Source organism: Micropterus salmoides, unplaced genomic scaffold (genome assembly GCF_014851395.1).
Source record: "Micropterus salmoides isolate LMB-PRFRI ecotype aquatic unplaced genomic scaffold, ASM1485139v1 Ms_hic_scaffold_7, whole genome shotgun sequence".
Classification (NCBI taxonomy): domain Eukaryota; kingdom Metazoa; phylum Chordata; class Actinopteri; order Centrarchiformes; family Centrarchidae; genus Micropterus; species Micropterus salmoides.
This window is the reverse complement of record NW_024044459.1, coordinates 1431713-1453908: the sequence shown is the minus strand read 5'-3', so window position 1 is coordinate 1453908 and position 22196 is coordinate 1431713. Positions and strand designations below refer to the sequence as shown.

General features: G+C 41.2%; 1 protein-coding gene across 3 annotated transcripts in view; it reads right to left on the bottom strand.

Annotated features, from left to right (window-relative positions):
- Nucleotides 1–22196, bottom strand: part of apba1a (amyloid beta (A4) precursor protein-binding, family A, member 1a) — an 87957-nt gene that overhangs the window by 38999 nt on the left and 26762 nt on the right. For 2 of the 3 annotated variants that reach the window (XM_038704768.1, XM_038704770.1), the window contains exons 3-4: nt 13117–13204; nt 9273–10878 (exon numbers count right to left, since the gene is read on the bottom strand). In XM_038704768.1, the coding sequence (XP_038560696.1) occupies nt 9273–10799 (1527 nt within the window). In that variant the 5' untranslated portion in view covers nt 10800–10878; nt 13117–13204. The remainder of the gene's footprint in view (nt 1–9272; nt 10879–13116; nt 13205–22196) is intronic. The other variant, XM_038704769.1, reaches the window with a different exon arrangement.

The window sequence follows — 22196 nt, the reverse complement described above, 5'->3', positions numbered from 1 at the left end:
AACCTCCACTGTCTCCTGTTTCCATGCGTTACACACTGTTTTTCATGCATTATTAATTGTTTCATCTGTATTTAAAATTGCATTCATGCTTTTATCAATCATTCATTGCCAAAAAATAAAATATACGGTCATTGAGATAAGAAGAGATGCAAGGTCTTTATACACCACTGGAAATGTAGTTATAGATGTTATATTGCATTTCAGTCAATAGATCCTCAGAAATATTACACACTGGACCTTTAATGTGTAATGTGACCTTCTGGTACCTGGATGTGAGTGTGAATCTGCAACCTCCTCTTGCCAAAATGAAGGTAATTCACTTTAATCATTAATCATAATGCCTTCTAAGCCACATGAATCACTACACTTTGTATTGCCAAAACCAGGGCAGCCAGTAGTTCAGTGTTTTACCTCTGTGAATTTAGATGTCAACCAGAGATATAGAGCACAACATCAGCCATGCAGGCATGGCTAGCAGATAAGCTAATGGCAGCTGTAAGTGTGTGAAATGAAGAACGAGCTACAAGACAAGATAGCAGTCCTCTTTTTTCCTCTTTCAAAATGCAAAACTTTCCAAAACATTCAGCTATGTTATTTTATTGAGTCACTGGCAGTGGGTTTGATTGGTCACATTATTGTAAAAAAAAAAGATCTGTCATAATCTTTGACTGTTAGAAAAAGCGGGTTTTTCTAGTTTTAGATGGCAGATATATTTAGTTTTGGTTAAGTTGAGCAGAAATGAATGGAGACTGTTTTTTAGTTAGTCTGACAGTGTGTGCATAAAAGGAAGGCTGGCAGAGCCTCATAACATGGCGGTGTAAAACCCATAATTCAACACGGCATGACGTCAACTTCACAACATAGTACGGGCCAGGGCTAGCTGGCAACGCAATACATAGATGTCTATGACATGACGACAGAAGTGTAACTTCTTCACATTCTGTTGATCAAGTAGTTCATTTTTGAATATTTTAAACTAAAATCTCACACATTGTGCCTTTAAAGTTTACTGTAAAGAACCATGCACTAAATAGAGACTTTTGGAGTCTTTTTTATGCAGATGTTGATTTACCTGAAAGAAATGGTCCAGTTAAACTAAAAAAAAAAAATTATTTATTTATTATTGGAATCTTGAAATAAATACTGTGGCTTACCCAAGGGTGAAAGCCGACCAAAGCCTGCATGGAGGGTTCCATGTGTTTGGCAGATGAGCCTTTTAGGTGGGCTGATTAAACTGTGACGATCCGAGTCAGACAAACACACTGAGCCAAGAGACTTTTTTTTGGCGCAGCATAGTGCAGCTATGCAGCTACCAAAATTACAGTGTTTCTGCTGTTGCTCTACATCATGAAACCATGCTTATGCTGCGCGGTCATGCGCAGTAGATGCTAGTGCCAACAGGAAGTAGCGCTGTAGTAGTATTTTATTGGTCTAAAACTGGCTTCACTGTTCTCCATTCAAATCTGTGGGGTGGCTTCGTCCAGTAATATACTGTGTGGTTGGGAGCTATAAAGGTCTCTCACATCGCGGGTGCAGCTGCTGTTTGCTCTTTTGTGTTGTTACTAACATTTCCAAACACACACACACACATATACTAACATGATAGATACTGATTTCCACGTTATTATCTTTGTTTAATATCATTTTGTCAAATAAATAGTTTCTTTCTCCTGTCCCATCTTTGTCGCAGCCATAGAGCCGGGCTGTGACAGGCATGTGAACACTGCTTGTCGGCAGCGATCACTTCATTAGTTCAGAAAATTAAAACAATAAACATTTGCTTTTTATCATTGATAGATGTTTCACACTTGTACAACAAGCGCCTGATGTTTGATGGTAATTAAAATATATTCGGTAGGCTAAAAACAATGCATCATGACACAATTCTCTCCCCTACATGACAGTACATTAGCATCTAATAATAGAATGAGCTCATTTTTGTTGAGGTTGTTAGTTTTCACTCAGCACCTGTAGGTATACAAATGTGCAAAGATCACTTTTCTTGTATGATCCTCTGTAATTAATTCCAAACATAAATGTGTCAGCATCCAGTGGAGTACACTTCCTCAGGTACTGTATTTCACTACAGTTATGAGGTACTTCCATTTTATACAACCTTTTACTTTCTACTCTTCTACATTTCATAATGAAATAGTGTACCATTTACTCCTTCATGTCATCATCAATCTATCAATATTGCTATCAAAAGATGGGGGCAACCATTATGAGCTACAACCACATATATGTATAAATCCACAAAAAGGCTTTAAATTAGGAATTTTGGACTCTCATTTCAGAACTCTCCACACATCAAAACACTCATGAGACAACTGATTCCACCACTGCTGCAAATGTGAAGCATTACTTAATACACCAACTAAAAAAATCATCACAAACTCATCCCACTGTCCACACCTCATCTCCATCATGTTGGTGGGTCTGCTGCGTCTGCTTGGCTTGTTCCTCTTCAAGCTTTTCTACTTGATACATCCAAAAGTTTTCCATGGCGTTTAGTAAATGCTGAACCTCAGCAAGTGCCCCAGATGATCTAACATTGAGAGGGGCGGTGTGTGGTTAAATACCAGCACCAGCTTCTACAGACTGGGAGTCAGCTGCCCAGGTGACACTCAGGTTTCAGGATTCATTTCAGAATCAACACGCTGGGTCTGTCTTGTCTGTCGGCCTGGATTTGCTCTGTTGACAATGTGACATCATGTCATCTTTATTCATTAAATTAATCCACTGTATCTTGTGGACACATTCATCTAAACATGAGGTTTAAAGCAGAAGCGTTATTAAACCACCCCGGCTGCAGGTATTGTCTGATCAGTGATGTGAACAGGAAAACAGCCCTGTCATTCTGGTATTGGATCCTCACTGAATTATTTAAGGTGTCTTGCCTTTTACCTTTATGTCTCTCACCCTTACTAAATAAATAATTTGGAGGAGGGAGGGGGAGTGATAACATGGCGGGGAGAGAAATACCCCATGACTCGGTTTCTATTAAAGCCCAGAATCATGTTTGGATGAATCACCACCACCAGCAACATAACAAAGCTAAATAATCTGAGGGGTAGTATACAATCAAAAGACAGGGAAGTTATTTTGTACTAAGGGTATAGTGTCCACAATAAGAAGTCTGAGGGCACCATTTAAATCCTAGAGTTTTCTTTACCACTCACTGCCATCCATGGCAGTTACTGGAAACATCTATCTGTCCAAAGTTCAAAAATACAGGAACCAACCCCTCTATCGCTGAGCGATATCGACCACAGATCTCCTCTCGCCGCCTCTTTTTTTCTGTCTCTCTCCCTGTATATGTCTGCTCTGTTAACTTTCATCAGTAGTAGGTTACATTATGTAGAGTCGCTGAAAAAACACAGAACTCATCTTCTGGAATTTTCCACCGATTCAGTTTACAGCAGCAGGTGTTCACTGTTGCTTGACCTGGTCTGGTGTTATGCCAAATTTTGCATGCCTGCTGAGAATTGAATGCACCTCCAAATACTGTAGGGTTCATCAATGGTGATAAGTTATTCGAAGTATATATATTTTATGACTGTTTACAGCCGTAAATATTTTATCACACTTAGTAGAAGTAGCATTCCTTGAGATTCAGCATAATATGTGGTGATAGCCTCGTTTGATTAATGTGCAGAGGAGGTGTCTGAAAAAGACCTTAAGAGGTGAGTGCATAATTCGGCAGACCAGATGATGTAGGCTACCTGCCGAGATTTGAAGCGACCTCTTTTCTCAGCATAAATCAGCGTTACCACATGAGAGGTGCATGCAATTCTCGGGAGGCATGCAAAATGTGGGTCGCTGAATATACTTGGGTGGCCGTACCTGGGCAGCCTGCCCAAGCAAAATGTGGGAAACACTGACAGATTCGTTGTTTTTCATTTTACAAAGCAGGGGCCTCATGTATAAACGCTGCCTACGCACAAAAAGGTTACGTACGCTGGTTTTCACGCACACGTGGGATGTATACAAATGAACGTGACGTGAGAATGTGCGGGCTGAGGCGCAAACTATCGAGCTGCCGTGAGAATGTGCGGACCCTCTGCAAACTTCTGTCCGGCTCTGTCAGTTAACTCCAAAACTCACCAAATGTTTCAAAATGGCGTTTCCACTCCAGTTACTGTGTATATGTCAATGAAGTAGTCAATCAAAAACCTAATTATGTCTGTTGATACATAATAAAAGTTTGATCATGTATTTAGTGGTTTAATATCAAAATGAAATTGAATGAGAGAGGAATAGATGATGCCTCTCACATATTTAATTTCACTTCATATCACACTTTATCATTTAAACATTCAAAGCAGCAGTGTTATTTGTGCTCGCGCTAGTGAGCCATGACTGTTCCGTACTGCACCTTTCAATTGTAAAAGAAATAAGCCAAATTAGTGCCAAATCTTAAATCAATGTACCAACGATTTGAGAAAGACAGCACCCCGAAGCCCCTACCCTTACCACAACCATCAGAAATGTTAGTCCTAACCTAAGTCACTGAATTTATGCATGTCGACTGGCTAACCCTACAGTTGCGCACATCGGCCTCAAGGCTGATGTACTAACAGGTAGGGTTAGCCTCCCTTGTGTTGCAGCAACGTAGCAAACGGGGGTGTTTCATACGGACGCTGAAGGGTACCTTTAGTGTAAAATCCTTACGCTTTTTCACGCTGTCTGAAAGCGTTGCAGAGCATTGAGATGAGAATGTGTTGGAACCCCCGAAGCGCAGAGAAGAGGGCCTGAGTGTGGTCAGCTATGAACCTGCCATCCTAAAGCCAGGATAATGTCAGGCGGCAGGATGCAGGCTCGCCTCTCCCCGATATTACACTTTTATTCTGTCTATTTTGTTTTGTTTACATATGTGTTCTCTATACGGTAGCCTGTGTTTGATTTTATTACTGTATTAAGGTGTTATTGTATTATTGTAAGCAAGCACATCCTGAGCATTGTACAATCCAGAGTCAAAGTCACTTGCATGTACCTGGCACATACCTGGAAGTAAGCTGATTCTGATTCTGATTAACTTGGCTAACTGATGGAATTAACATCATCGTAAAAATCCGAGATAATATCCATCCATCCATCCATCCATTATCAACCGCTTATCCTGCGTACAGGTGCGCGGGGGGCTGGAGCCAATCCCAGCTTACATCTGGCGAAAGGCGGGGTACACCCTGGACAGGTCGCCAGTCCATCGCAGCAAGATAACATCAAATAACATTAAAGAAGTGCAGAAGAGAGCGTCAGCAGTTTATAATAAAATCGTCTATGCATATTTAGTTTTCAGTTTAGTTTTCGTGTGTAAAACCGCAGTGCTGCTGTCAGGAGCACAGAGATGCCGTGGTGGCGCACAAACAGATCTGCATTCTCACCTCGACTCACCCGGCATATCTTCAGATGGACTGTCTGGAAATAAAGCCAGTGACAGCTTTCGCACAATTGCCAGTCCTCGGCACTGCAGAGGAAAACTCGAGTAGAAGGATTAGCGAGTGTCCATGAAGACTTCCTGGCCCATGAGGATGACTGGCTAATACCTCGATTCAGATTCCCTAGAGTCGTGTTCTTGGATCTGTGTGCTGAAGTGGGTCCAGCATTTGACAGACCAATCCGGCGGAACCGTTCCATCCAGGTACAAATGTAAGTAGGCTATAACCGCTGTTTCTGGCAGTCGGCTGTTGGCAGCGGGAGCCGACAGGTGTGTGTCTGATGGGATCAACAATATACAGTGTTTACCTTTCTACCAAAAGTCTTTGTTTACAATATTTTAATTCTATGAAACTCTGGGAGTCTTCTTTTGTTTGTGATCAAGCTGCATCAAACAACATGTGCTTTCTTCCACCTCACAAACACATGTATTTCTGTGTCTTTTTTGACATCCACTTAATGTCAGATCATGTTTTCTTTATTTCCGCCAGTATGAGTCTCTGAGCTGCACTGACTGCCTTTGTGACACTCTGCTACTCCGTCGTTTTGCGTTTGTTGCTGATGCAGAGCTCAAATGTTGTTATTTGGACCTCAGGAGGTGACGCTGGCGTATTTATGGTCATTTGCATAGTAATTTATGGAAGGAGCCAAAGCGGTGTATGTGGCTCGTGCATGTGCGCTCACTTTCATGTTGATTCAGATGTATAAAAGGAAAGGTGTGCAGGACCTGGTGTACGCCTGGTTTTATACATGTGGATATTTCTGTGTGTACGTACTTTTCAATCAAGAGAATTTGTGAGCTAGAGGGGGATTGCATGCAGATGCAGAGGAAGAGTGGGGACGGGGTACCGAGGTTAAAATATGTGTATCGCATATAAATGGCATATAAGCATATAACTGGCCTTCACAGTGTCATAATCTCAACAATCATGTTGAGGGAGCGCTGACGCCACCTCCTGAGCTTTCACATGGATTCTGCACTGTAACAGTAAAGGCCACACACCACGCTCAAAGTGCTGAAATATGAACCATCTCAGTTTGTGGAAACTTGGGCTATATGTTTACTGATGTCAAACAAGTCTGGTGAGGAGGTGGAGGGAGTGCATGCTGTAACATGGACTGCCTGAGCTTTCTCTCTTTTGTGAATCAAGCTCTGGACCCACAGCTTTGTCTGCTTCTATTTCCAGTTGTTTGACTTTACAGGTGGAACTCAAGCTGTGCTTGACGATCCTGTGCCTTTTCTTGAGCTTCCAGACTGAGACGAGCTAGGCGTACCTTCAACTGAGCCTCATCTTGAGACCCTGAAGAACCCGGAGACAAGGGGTCAAAACGAGGAAGAGTAACTGGCCCCCGACCTTGAAATCAACACCCAAGGCTGGTTGTGCCACTAGCTCGTCTACAGCATGGAGAGTTTCTCTCTCACAGCTATCCTTAGCCAGGGCACCGTCATCTTGCACAGCAGAATCTGGAGGCGCTGACAAAACAATCACGACGGTTTCTATTTACTTTTATGCACTTTATGTACTTACAGTTGAATTGCAAAGTAGTTACATGTTGTATGAACTTGTTAGGTTATATGCATTGATCCCCGGTACCTTCTTGATATATGTTAACATGTAACCAAACATAATTGAGCTGCAAAGGAGATATTGTCATTCCTGTTATTAGCCTGCAGTGTTACAGATTATGGGCTATAGATGAGACTATGCAGACGGTAGAGTCAGTACATTCAAAGGTAAACCTACAGTTGGCTATGCGCCCTCTGAACAATATAACAAACATGTGCAAGAACCACAAAGGGGTTACCTTTTTTGGTAACACAAAAGTACTTTTCTCAGTAAGTAACACTGTAAGGAGTTAATTTTTAATGGCTGTAAAAGCAGAGGTGGAAAGAGTACTAAAATATTCTACTTAAGTAAAAGTATTGTCACTTTGATGAACTTTTACTTAAGTACAAGTAAAAGTACCGGTATAAAAATCTACTCAAGTAAGTGTAAAAAGCAGCTCATTTAAAATTTACTCAGAGTAAATGTTACTTAGTTACTTTTTTAACCTCCTAAAATAACTCATTTATACTGATTTAATATCTTATTTATACTATTTTACTTATTTAATTAAGGGCACAAAGCCATATGGCGCTTTTGATATTAGTTCATTTGCCAAAGCAATGGTGCAAACCAACGTTAGAGACCTTTTATGTTATTATGAGAAATTTTAAGAATGTTTTCCTTTATTATGCTACTGTGGCAAAAAGGATTAGACTAATGGGACATCATAAGTGTTATTAATAACTAGTTACCAGCAGGTTGCTAGTGCCAACCAACACAATGTCAGGCACCGCTGTCTTGTTGGCTAATTTGAGCAGTCTCTTACCAAACTATGAAAACATCTTTTTAACTATACCAATGCAATGGTACAAGCAGGGTGTGAACCACGGGGGAGCCTTAATAAGATATGAGCTCCCCTGAAAACATGATTTGTGAAGTTTTTGGGGTCTCTAAAATATTGACAATATGCTATTTTTGCCATTCATTTCCATTTTTCTGTATCATCATGGATAATGCGTAGTATCAGGAGCGTCGGGCTTCATCCAGCCAGAGGGAACGATTATCATCCGCAGCGCTTGGTCACTCAGCGACCTGCTCTCCCTGACCCTGTACGCTCCAAACCCCAGTCCCAGTCCGGTAGACATACGGCCGGTGATCGTTCCCTTGAGCCGCATTTGCACCAGAAGAACTATACCCCGGAACTAGGAACCTTTGGAGGAACTCACTGCGTTTTCACCGAAGGGACCAGCGTCTAAATTTAGTTCTAGGGTCTTTATTTTACACCCTAAAAGGTCCCTGCTCGGGGGGTAGTGCTTTCCGAAAGTACCGGTACTTTCAGGGGAGTGTGGCTTTGCAGTGAATTTCTGAATGGGCGACTAGAGGCTACTGGCTTGAGCATATCAGCTGTTTTTTCTACGACTGCTCCTCTTTTCCACTGTTGTTTGCAAACCAATAAATCACAATCAACAGTCACATAGCACACACAAGTCTCGCCAATATTGGACTGAGATCGCATGTCGGCATTAAATGTATTGCTCGGAAATAGCAGCCAGCGTGCAGCGGTGGAGTTAAGCTAAACACTGGGTCCAAAGTTGTTTTAAGTTTTCATCAGTCGGGAAGTTTTTACACAGAGCCGAAGATGGTCTCCTCCTCTCCAAAACAAATGGATCAGCTGATTACAGCAGGTAATAAAGCTTGTTAAAAATCCCATTCCTCTGATGCTCAGGCAACACAAACGTGATGCTGCAGCTGATCTGCAGCTCTTGTCAGCTGGAAATGTTTTAACCTTCTAAGCTGTCGCAATTTTATTTTTGTATTGCTTTCTCTGTGCCGGAGTACTTTTAAAAACTTGATGGCTTTATCCAGTTTGTTATTAAATTTGTAACAAGCTTTATCATGTGTCTCTTCATTATACTCAAGCATAACCTATAGATTTTTATTACATTCCAATCAAATCTGATGTTCATTTATAAATTTGCTCATAGTGGTTGCAAATAATGATGCCTGTGCATCACTTTGTGCAGCGTATAGGCCTACGCCAGCTGTTTAATTTGCCTAATCTTCGCAGGTCTTTAGACCACGGTGGAAACCTTTTAGTTCCTTGAAAGGAGATCTGGGGACTTAAAATTTCCAGGTACTTTTGGTGGAAACGCGGCTTGGGCTTAATGCCCTCTGTTGGCTTTAAATAGTAACTGTGTAAATGTGTAAAACATGCAACAACAGATGACTAACAGCCATGTTATCCACTACAAAGTGATCGATAGAAGCCAGAGCTACTGTACTTACATCGCTCCCGAGTGATGGCTGGAGGTCACACTCTGCAGTGGGGCTCAGGTCCTGTCTCATTACCCAAATGGGCTCCTTGGGCTCATCAGGTGTGTAAGGAGATCTCACTGTTCTGGTCTTCACCTCCTCTATGGCCTCTTTAATGTCCTTGATGGCCAGGGATATTGCATCCCTCTTGTCCTGACTGTTCCTCACTGCTACAGCCTCCTCTGATGGACTCCCAGCCTGTCTTCTGGGTGGCTTCCCTCCGTTGGTAGCTTTGTGGTTTTTCTCAGCATCAGATTGGGGTTTTTCTACTTCCTGCAGAAGTTTATTTGCTTCATCTATGGTATCTTCCGCAGAATGATGAAGACTCTGAGAGCTTAGGCTTTCTTTGTAGTGGAGGTCTTCCTCCTGGTCGCAGCTGTCAGTGCGTGGATACGGGGCAAACTCCGCCTCCTTCTCTGGGCTGTCAGACTCGCCATCCGAGCGCTCATCGTAGTGGCGCAGGCGGGAGCCCACCGCCTCCTGCTGATGGTAGTCTCCACCTCCTGCCCGGCCTTCCAACAGCTGAAAACCGGCCTTCCTCTGTTGGAGAGTGTCCTTAGGCCTGTCTGCAGTATATGAAACTGATGTCGGAGCATCACAGATTTCCTCGTAAACATGCTCAGAGAGTGAGTAAATGTCATATGGCTCAGAATAGGCTTCGTCCGGAAGTCTAGCATCTAAACTCTGAGCTGAGAGGTCTGCCCTTTCCCCGGAGTGGCTGAGGGCTTGAGTGTAGATGTAGTTGGAGTATCCAGCGTTCAGCATCTCCTCTGCTTCATCCTGTCTCTGCAGGTTTTGGATATCAGGCGGGTGGTCACGTGGCAGGGGCGGGTGCTGAGGAGGATAGTTAGTATGTGGATGGAGATGTTGCTGTTCAGCCTCGGCACTCTCAGTGTACCCCTCTGCCTCTGGCAGTAGCTGGACTCCATAGTTCCCCACCTCATCCTCCACCTCTGGCTGCCCTTCAGGCTCCAGAGACATCATTACCAGATCATCGTCCCCCTCAGCACGATCGGTATGGGTGTGGAAGCCACTCTCTGTGCTTGCTGAGCGGGCCAGCACTGAATCATCCCTTTCTCGGTCATCTTCCTGGGTCATCTCTGCTTGGTGCTTCTTCTCCTGTTGCTGTGCTAAATGTTGTGCTCTCTCTGCCTCTCTCTGCTGCCTCTGTCTGTGCCTCTGCTGCTGGGCTCTGATCCGTGCCTCGCTATCCCCCTGTCTGCGATAACGTGCCACTGCAGGTCGTGGAATGGGCTGGGGCTGCAGGGGCTGTGTAGACTGAGCTCCATGTTGCAGTTCCATGTCTTGCTCCTCCTGTGGCCTGCGCTGCTGTGGTGCCCTGGCTCTGCTGCCAGCACTTGCTCCAGCCAGGGCTTCACAGCGTCTGTAGCGCTTTTCCTGGTTACGGGTCCGGCTGTTGTGGTTATTGTGGCGATGACGAGGAGGGGCATCAGTCTCCTCCATCACCTCCTGGCCAAGTTCCGTCTGCTGGGAGTTCATGGCTGGCTGTTTGAGAAATGTTTAGGAGTCCGTCAACAGCACCCTCTATGAGGCAGTGTAAAAGGCTGCTGGGAAGAGACTGAAAGTGGTACACAGAAAGGGAGAAAATGTCAGTACACAGAAAGAGACAAATATAAGATAAATTTATTGTTGTGTCCAGTCACAGCGTGGTGCGTTCTGTGAAATGGTGGTTGAATAGCATTGGAAACCCCCTCCCACTGGACTCTGTTTCAAGATGGTGGAATCGGTCAATTAGTAAATTAGTGTAAAACTCCATCAAAACACAATACTGTAACTCTCACAAGAAACTAAACTGACTTAGAATGAGTAGGGTTAGAGGTCAGAAAGTTTCAGTGAGAACAACAAGGAACAAAAAAAGAAAACAGTGACAAGCTAAAACTCCAAGCGGTTATGTAAGGGGTCCAAGCCTCCCGACGCAAGCCGCACCCCACGCCCCGTGGAAGCTGCGCAAGCCTAACCCGTTGTTGTCTGCAGGGTGCCGGGGTGGGCCCGCGGAGTGATGAAAGTCTCTGCAGAAAAGCCATACGCAGTGTGGACAATACTGAGCAAGCTTCAATTGGACACACCCACAGAAAGCTATTACACTATTTCCCAGTGTAATATCAAAATGCCATGTGTTCAAAAGAGATTTTTCTGCCCCATTCAGTTTGCAATAACTGCGCCACCTATTGTCTAAATTGCATCAAATTTTGCACATGGCGTCGGGGGCCCATGATGAATTAATGACCCGTTTCATTTTAAAGGGACTTGTGGTTATGGAGATATACAATGAATGTATGTTCATGGGAGTCTGTGGGGATAATTTCAATAGTAGGGCTCCAGTGGGAATTAATGTACCAAGTTTGGTTTGAATGTGACTAACCTAAACGAAGAAAAGCAACTATTTCCTGTTCAGAATGCTATGTACAGGACATGTACATGTGTAACTCACGCATTTTTCTACATATTCAAATGTAAATGCACCGTACTTGTATAGCAAAAGCGCTTTTACACTACATCTGCATTCACCAGTCATACACTGAGCCTAAGTGCTCAAACGGAAACTAACATTCACACTCGTTCATACACTGGCAGAACAGCCGCCAGGGGCAATTCGGGGTTCAGTGTCTTGCCCAAGGACACTTCGACACGCAACCAGGGGGAGCCAGGGATTGAATCGCCGACCTTCCGATTAACAGTGTACCTGCTCTATCTCCTGAGCCACAGCCGCCACAAATGAGGACCACTAACTTTTGTCTGCATCGTCCAGAGATGGTCTGTGCCAAGTTTGGTGCCGATCGGACTTGCCTCTTCCGAGGAGTTAATTAAAATAGCTTTGTCAGTTTTTTCACGATTTTGCCGATTCGGCAGCATTCCCCAAACATGTAGATATAAGGTTGTGTCCCTAAACAGACTCAAATGCCAATGAATAAAAATGCATTTTAAGACGAGACTTACAAGTTTCAGTGGTAAGGGACAATCTGATAACCAAGGGAGGTTTATTCCACAGTCTCGGGGCCACTACTGAAAAGGAACAATCACCCTTTGTTTTCATACAAGACTGTGGGATGGCTAAAAGGGATTGGTTTGATGATCTGAGAGGTCTGGAAGAGTGATAAAATGTTAGGAGATCCGAAATATAAGATGGAGCCAGTCCATGTAATGCCTGAAAACAGCACCTTAAAATCAACTATATTTGACTGGTTACCAGTGAAGAGCAGCCAGTATCGGGGAGATATGGTCCCTCTTCCTTACTAATCAATAATGCATTTGGAAAACATACACACAATGGAGTTGGTGATGATGCTTAAAAACACTTTTAGAAAAGCGTCTTTGGAAAGTATTTGTTTTTAGTTTTAACAAGCCTCTGAAAGCATTAACAATTAGCGCAATATGATACTGACCACAAAAAAAATTATAAAAAATGTTTATTTTAAATGTAGTGTAACACTTTACATATAAAATAAAAATGGCAACTTAAAATTTGAGGTAGTTTTACAATTAAAAAAAGAAATACCCATTAGAATATTACAAAATAATATTAAACACACTGCACTTTTGTAACATGGTAACAAACTAAGATAAATGGAGACAAACTCCCAGTCACTCAAAAATTGCCCTTCCTAAGTGGCAGTAGTTTCCCTGACCTCCCAATGTCTGTACTGATAACAATGGAATCCGGACATTTTCCGGCAAAATTGCCAAGTTTGTCCTTTCTGGTATGCTGCTCCCTTAGCTCAGCATACTTCTCTGGGGCAGCAATGGCAGGCAAAGCATTAGGTGCGTTTAAGGCGATTGTGTTGCGGTCTACTCCCACCTTTTTGCATGCAGCAGTGATTGACTTCTTTTGTAGTAGGTCTTCAGGACTTTAGCGTAGCGTTCTACGACTTCTGCTGGACCACGTGCTATGATAATAAAAAAGTAAACTTGGTATTAGCCTCACTGAAATAAAAAGGTACTATGTACTATTCAGTGTCGTGGTTTGAGGTGTGGAGAAGGTTGGTGGACCCAAATGCAGGACGCATAGTTGAGGAGGCACAGTTCAAAAAGGTTTATTGTGGCAAACAAAAGGCGAGCACACTTACTGGCAGAGTGGCTGCGATACATCCAAAGAATAACACTCCAAATGAAACGGGTAATCCAAACGGGTACAGATCCAAGACAAGCACAAAGCTACACATGACAGAACATATACATGCTACAATGACCGGACAAGGGCTGAACAGAAAGACCACACATACAGTATTTACCAGGGATAATGACTAGGGTGGGAGCAACACAGGAGAAAGACATGAGGCTAACGAGACACAGAGAGACAGCAGGGAAAACAGAGAGACACCAATAAAGCTATATGGAACCTAATAACCAGGAAGAAACAGAATATAAATAACTGATAACTGTAACACAAGCAGACAGATCACAAATATACCAATAAACTACAACTAACAGGGAAAACAGACTGAACTAAGATTAAACAGAACACAGCACAAACATGGACAAAATGATACAGAAGTGCACAGACCAGGAATGACACTAAACATGAACTAAATGAGAGAAACAGAGGCAAACAGGACACATGAAACAATGGCAAAACCCATAACCCACAGGGGAAGAAATACAACTCATAACATTCAGTCCCAATCCTAGCCCAGCATAGCAGCAACTGTTTCCCAGCTTGCTTGCAAAAATTGGGCCACAGAAAATGTCTTTCTCTTTTGGCATTTACACAGTTATTTCTGTTCTGATACTTCAAAAACTGAATCAAAAATATATATATATATATATATATATATATATATATATATATATATATATATATATATATATATATATATATATATATATATATATATATATATATATTATTATAATAGATATTTTAAATATTTTGACAACACTACTGCACTATCTAATATAACTTCTTACAAGGATCTGCTCTGTAAAACAAAGGGTGTGGCTTTATTTTAGAACAAATTTAAATCTTATTACATTATCTATATAATGTGCGAATTGGGCTTAAGACAATCTATTCTGCAAATTACATTAATAATATCTACGAATAAAGGTCCATGTTTTAAATTAAATTATGTTCAAAATCTTATCAAACTGACTCTAGGCAATATCAGCACATACACACGTCACAAGCACGCATACAAATACACAAGTTGTGCCAATGCTGTCACCGTAGCAGCACACAGTCACGCCCACTTCCCACTTGCCTCTCTCATCCTGCTTTAGATGCAGAGTGAGCGCTCCTCTCTTTAGTAAAATCTTTGCACCATGTCAAGTCCCCTTGGAGAAAATCCAGACCCGACCAGAGTGAGTCTAATTCTATGTTCAGTTTAGAAAGGCTGAACTTTCAGCTCCAACCTTCACTTCACAAAGTTTCTGGATGTAGTTTGATATCTAGTGTTGGCAAAAAATGCACATTTCCGAACCATAGTAAGTGCTGTAAGCATTACCTGGGAGGTCTGATTTACTATATTACGTGAACGTCTCTGTCACCCTGAACATCTCACCAAACCCCATTCAGGAATCTTGCAATTTAGTAAAATGAAAAAAAATCTGATTTGACTGAATCCTGAGTCAGGGACAGCCCTAATAATACACTGTAGGCTGTATAATTACACAAGGTCTTTTTGGAACTAGGTGAAAGAACTGTTTTGGGAAATTAGCTTTTAATGCTGATACACTAAATATTTATTTTATATTATCATATATTTTGCAGTAGTAGCAATGCTGTTGGACTTTAAAAGCACTGTAAATGGTTTAGTATGGGCATATTTTGAGTTCTGGTATTGGCCTGGTTTTGTTACTTAGACCTGGCAACCCTGGAAGACACTAAGGAAGTAATCTGATAGGCTTACATTCATTAGATCAGTAGTATGTTTAGTTCAGTAAACCAAAAACATCTACTGACATTAATTTCTTAGGTTTACATGATTAACCTTGAAACACAGCTCCTTGTGTTTCTCTTGCTTTCTGTCCCCCTTGTGCATTTTCGTCGACTTCTTCCTCATCCCTTTCTTCTTCTTCTTGTCATCGTCCAAAAATGTGGAGCTTGAGGAGCTTGATGAGTCTGAGGAATAGTTTGCAGAGGATGAGTAACTCGTCTCAGAGGACGAAGACGAATCAGAAGCAGACTTGACAGACAGGGGATGGCAGAGATGGGGACTTGAGTTTGAGACTTGGACTTGAATCGCACTTAAGTTGCACACACAGTGACTCGCTCTCAAAAGACTTCAGACTTGACTCAGACATGAGGTGCGGGACTCGTGAACAATGTTAATTTTTAGGAAACGTCTGAGCTTGCGGTTATTCCCCTCCCTGCGTTATAACCTACCTACGTAACATATACTACATATTTGCTGAGTGCGGCCACACGTGAGAGGACAACAAACTGAAAAAAAAACAAACATGTTGACCGCCCTGGCAGCTGCTGTTCCATTCATCATAAACTTTGGCTTTAAAACTTCATAAAACAAGGCCCAAACAAAGAAGCATCAAATGCAAAACAGGTTAATAACCTGAGGTTAGTAAACTTGTTTAGCTCAGCATTGCCCGTCTAATGTTAGCTTGCTTCTTGCTTTAGCTACGACCTACAAGAGGTTAAGTCCAACTGTCGTTTGAATGAGCGTTTGTTTACTTGCCAAACTTGTGGTAGTTGATTAACGTAATAATTGATGTCCCGCTGGCTGCCATCACGTTAATTATTAACGTTGGTTGCAAACAGGTTACAGGTTTATTGTTGATTATGTAACGTTACAGTTTTAGTTAGGTAACATTACACTGGTTTGAGAGTCTTGGGGTGTTGACTTACAGTAGTTTATAAGCTGTGATTAGTTGTCGCAGTGCAAATTACATTGTTGTGCTCTGTAAGTAAATAACAGGTTACATTTACAGAATCCCTTATAGCTATGCAGTGTTATAAACAGCCTGGATGGAACGCAGCAGGTGATACAACATTCATTATAATCACTTGAGACTTGACTTGGACTGTAGCTCAAAGACTTGAGATGACTTGGACTCAACAGAAACTGCAAACACCTACTGTCTATAATGACATAATACACATACTGTATGTTTATTGATGAATAACAGTAATAACAGACAATTGCTCTCTTAAAGTTCCAGTGTGTAATATTTCTGAGGATCTATTATTATTTACTTTTATTTTTTGCCACAATCTGGCCGTGGGCCAGATTGCTAGCGGGCAGTTCAAATGTAAATGTAAATGCTCCGTACTTGTATAGCGCCTTTCTAGTCTTTTTGACCACTCAAAGCGCTTTTACACTACATCTGCATTCACCAGTCACACACATTCATACACTGAGCCTAAGTGCTCAAACGGAAACTAACATTCACACTCACTCATACACTGGCGGAATAGCCGCCAGGGGCAAATCGGGGTTCACTATCTTGCCCAAGGACACTTCGACACGCAACCAGGGGGAGCCAGGGATTGAACCGCCGACCTTCCGATTAACGGCCAACCCACTCTACCTCCTGAGCCACAGCCGCCCAAATTTCAGGTGAGGGTCCATAATCACAGAAAGAATGAATGTGTTTCCCTTGTCAATGTTTGTATAAACTTCGTCTATTATGTGGTTTATAATGGACTGTGGTGAAGAAACAGTGACAATGTTACACACTCATGGCTCACATTTTCCATGTTATCTGTCAGTGGCCAAGTCGCAATAACTATAAATATAATTATATATATATATATAATTTCTTACTATATCTACCTCAAGAAACCTAATTTCTTTACTGGCTACTCTCTGCTGTCTCAGAAGACAACACCTTTGTTGCTGTGTCAGCCACCGTAGTTGTCCTACCTTCTTTGAAAGTGTAGGGGGCTGTGGTAGACTGGACAGTTGGTTGCAATTCGTAACCTCACCACTAGAAGCTACTAAATCTTACACACTGAACCTTTAAGAAATCTCTCGCCCTGGTTAGCTTCATGATCATGTCTTCCTGAGCTGCTGTTTGTTTGGCCAGTTCCAGCTTGTGTTTTTGCTTCTGAAACATGAGATTGGCAGCGGGGGCCATTTGGGCGACACCTGGAGCTGGAAAAGAAATGAAAGTGAGCATTATTATTAATCTGTATCATGAATTATGCCTTACTAGGATCTAGGATGAGTGGTTACAGGTGGTATACAACACAGATTGAAACCAAGTCAAAATACAGGGACACAATGTAGCCATTAACAATAACCAAACTTTGAGTCAATTGTACCTCTGCATGGTTTATATGACATGTCATTGTTTATGTTACTGTTAACCATAGCTGGGTAGTGATATAAACTTGTAAGTTGTTTCATGTATGTAATGCAGTAAACTGCAGCATAGATTTTAGTCTTGAGTAGACGTTCTAAGAAAAATCATTGATTTTACACATTAAATTTTGATACATTCATTTCACTACTTTATTTTATACATTTGTGCACTTTTCATTTAGATGGAGGTCTCATTGATTTATGTTATGCTGCTGTAGCCACATCTTAAAAGGACTATGTTTAAAGCAGTATATTAGTTGATGGTGCAGCAAATTTGTGTTGTAAATGCCAGTCAGAATTCATGTCTTGTAAATAACAATCGTGTCACAGACCAATAGTGATTTTTTGGGGCTGATACCAATACTAATTTACATTTATTCATTTAGCTGACACTTTTATCCAAATCGACTTACAACTGCTATTTATGTCAGAGGTCACAACAAAAGCATGCGTCTTATGCACTATGCCATCACTACCTCTACCAACCCACTACAGAGTTATCAATTCTGATAAGGATATAAGTATATAACGATTGATATTCTTATAAACACATTTTATACATAAACACCATGTTTTTAAAAGTATCCCTCAAATCTAGTTATCAAACAGTTGTAAACAATATACTACATCATAAGATAGGTAAAAAATTGTTATCAACAATGACATCAGAGTAATGAAAAAGTAAACTTTTATGAGGCAAACTGTGTTCCATTACTAATGTATCTGTAAAAGGCAAATATTGGTTAGGCTCAAATCATCAACCTCCAAAACTACAAAAATACATTCAAGCCTGTGACAACGTTTGGCTGTCTAGTCTACGCCAGGTTCTAGCCAGGTGCAGCAGTTTGACACTGTGAGTGCAAGGACAATGTGCCATGCTTCGTCTTCTTGGTCTCTGCGTTCATTGGCAAATCTAAAACAAACTTTAAAGGTTCAGTGTGTAAGATTTAGTGGCATCTAGTGGCGAGGGTTGTGAACTGCAACCATCTATCCAGTCTACCACTGCCCCCTAACCTTTCAAAGAGCGTAGGACACAGCTTCGGTGGCTGACAACAGCACAAAAGGTGTCTCTTCTGAGACAGCAGAGAGTAGCCAGTCAAGAAATGAGGTATATTTATTAGGGGTCCGAGCCCGAGTGTGCTGGGAACCCGCAAATGCAAGGCATCGCGGTTCTGGGAACCCTATTGTTTTCACTGAGATTTTTATTTTTATTTTTATTCCGTACATAAAACTGATACTGCTGCCTAGAAACCTGTTAAACCTATTGTAATCGGCACCAAACTTGGCACGGACAATCTCTGGATTAAGCTGATGAAAGTTTGTAGAGGAAAGTTTGATGCTCGAAAAAATGTCCCAATTATAAGCTGACAAATGTTGCAAAAAACTCCAATACATACATATACATACGGTCCTCAGAAATATTACACACTGAACCTTTAAGATTTACTATTGAGTGTTTAGACGCTGGACTTGTTAATTCATTTAAAGGAATTTCTGTTGAGGCGGAATTTAGTGTTAAAATATATTACATATTCCATTCACCACCAATAATTTTATTTGGCTAATAATGTAAAATTGCAGAAGAGGCTTAGATATGGGAGGCTCACAAGTGATCTATGGTTGTCTGTGACAGGAACTTCAACTTAAGATCGATACTTACTGTGAATTTTAACATTTGAAGGACCATGTAACATGTGGCTACTTTTATTTTTACAAAAATTTTATGATTTGCCAAATTAAAATATAATAAAGTCACATGAGATAATTATCAAATGAGGTATATTTAAAATAATAATTAAGGATTTTATATAGTGGCCCATGTATAATTAAATATATGAGAGAGAGAGAGAGAGAGAGAGAGAGAGAGAGAGAGAGAGGCCATTTTTACAAGTAATAACTATAACTTTCTGGCAACAATCCAACTTTTGTTAGCTAGCTAGTTAGCTAGCTAGCTAGCTAACATTAATGGCGACAGCTAGCTGTTGCTACAGCATTATATTTCTTTACTTACCAAAAGATTCATCCTCCGTCACAGGAATCTTCTGAACCAGCGGTTGAGGTAGACACTTCACATTGTCTGCCTCCTCCATCCTGTCTGCTGCAACACGTTTGTCTCACACATAGACAGTATCACAACCGACATCCTTCATCATCAGCTGCCTAAGCGGAACTTCGCCCCTTAATTAAGAAGCGCAACAAACGTTCTTACCAGCTGTAATAGTCCCGTCCTCTCTTTTTGAGCTTCCTTCAAAAATAAGTTTCCTGAGTTTGTTTTGCAGGTATGGAAGCCCTAAGTGGCCATCCATTCAAATATTTTTTTAAATCCGTTTTCCCGTGATAACAGGATAATTATCTTGAGATTACAGCTATTACTGCTGGTAAGAACTTGTGTTGTGCTTCTTAATTAATTTACTGCAGACAACAAACATTATTTCTCTCACTTACCGTAAAACTTCAATAACTTCCTACACCGTTTCCTGGCCTGGTGTGGGAACACATTTTGACAAATAAACCCAATCTCAATTAAACGCCTGGTCTGGTTTTTATAGAAGTTCTTTGGATGTATAAAAGCTCTTAAACCCTGTCTGGTCACCCACTTTAGCTGCTTCTAAGCTGCTTAGATTGTTAATACAAATATTAATGTTTAAACGTATGATCAATAGCCTATGTCAGTATAGACATGCTACACATCGTTAGATCAGTTAGATTGTCCACAATTCAATAGTTCAGTTCATTTAATGGAAACAGCGAGACCCATAGTCTAATTCTAATAGATGCATGGTAGATGAAAAGGGGGGAAAAAAGTGCCAACTCCCGTTACCTTTGATGCGCTCGTTAAGTCTGAATGTGTCTGTTCCTTGATTATTTATATTCCTTTACTCTATAAGCGTCCACCGATCAAAAGAATCAAAACAGCTTTTCAGCCGTCTGTCGGAGCTAGACCAAATGGATGACGTGTATTTGATGTTATTGGATAAAGTTTATATAAGTAATATTCTGTTTGAAATAAATAAACTGTTTCATAGTAGTTTTGTGCAAGAGGAATTAAACGCCTGTCCCATATGGACGCCTGTCCCAAAAATAGGCAGGGTCAATTCAGTGATTTTAGCAAATAAAAGCCCGGGCTATTAAATAATTGATCAAAGTTTTACGATATATGTCCCATTCTTTCTGTCTGCTGTTGTGTGTCTGCAGTGTAGGCCTATTTCCTAGTTTTTCACACATGATTGCAGGACTGTTGGAGGAGTGATTTGCTTATTCAACTGAATTCAAATAAATTTATCAAAATCTGTTCAGTGTGTTCCTAATTGTACATCTCTTATTATTAAAGGGAAAGAACAAGGTAATAAAAAAGGTAATATTCTGTATAGTGCAATATAAACTGAGCTTTTTAGTGAAAGGGAAGCTGTAGTAGTCACGATTGAAGGCTCTAACTGCAACAACTCTCCTTGTCTGTCACTCCTATCACCCTCCATTAACTTTAAAAAGGCACTCATATACCCTTTTCTTGGCAACTTTCAGAAGGGGATGCAAAATAGTTGTGGTGCTATGGTGCAGATTAGAAATGTAATGTTCATGTTAAAAAAAGTGATTGCATAAAATGGTCTTCTGCAATGTGCATCTGTAATTTGTATCAACAGTAATTTTACCAATTAAAAAAACTACTGTGCTTCTCTTAAGGACATGTCAGCAGACAGTTCATCAGGGGATTAGGACCATGACGTCAATCCCTCGCTTTTTCACAAGTCCCACCTTTCTCTTTTTCAGTGGATGCAGTTGATATATCTGTAATGCATTTTAGAGTGCTACATAATTTGGTATTTAAAATTGCTAAAATAATGGAAAAGTAAATAAACGACTACTTGGTTTTCCATGTACCAGAAAGCTTTTACAATCTTAAGTTCCTTTCTAAATGTCTAAAAACCAGACTATTAATTTATCATCTAGACTATATCATTTATAGGTTCTTTGAGTGAATCTGTGTATCAATATACAGTATCTCACAAAAGTGAGTACACCCCTCACATTATGGTAAATATTTAATTATATCTTTTCATGTTACAACACTGAAGAAATGACACTGCTGCAATGTACAGTCCTGAGTGTGCAGCTTGTATCACAGTATAAATTTGGTGTCCCCTTAAAATAACACAGTAACAAATCACTCAGCCATTAATGTCTTAATCGCTGGCAACAAAAGTGAGGACACTGAAAATGTCCAAATTGGGCCCACAGTGTCACTATTTTGTGTGGCCACCACTATTTCCCAGCACTGCCTTAACCCTCTTGGGCATGGAGTTCACCAGAGCTTCACAGGAGGCCACTGGAGTCCTCTTCCACTCCTTCATGATGACATCACGGAGCTGGTGGATGTTAGAGTCCTTGCGCTCCTCCACCTTCCGTTTGAGGATGCCCCACAGATGCTCAATAGGGTTCAGGTCCAGTAATCCATGTCCTCAGTCTGCTTGTCTTCAGAAAACTGTTTGCGGGCTTTCTTATGCATCATCTTTAGAAGACGCTTCCTTCTGGGACGACAGCCATGCAGACCAGTTTGATGCAGTGTGCGGCGTATGGTCTGAGCCCTGACAGGCTGACCCCCCACCCCTTCAACCTCTGC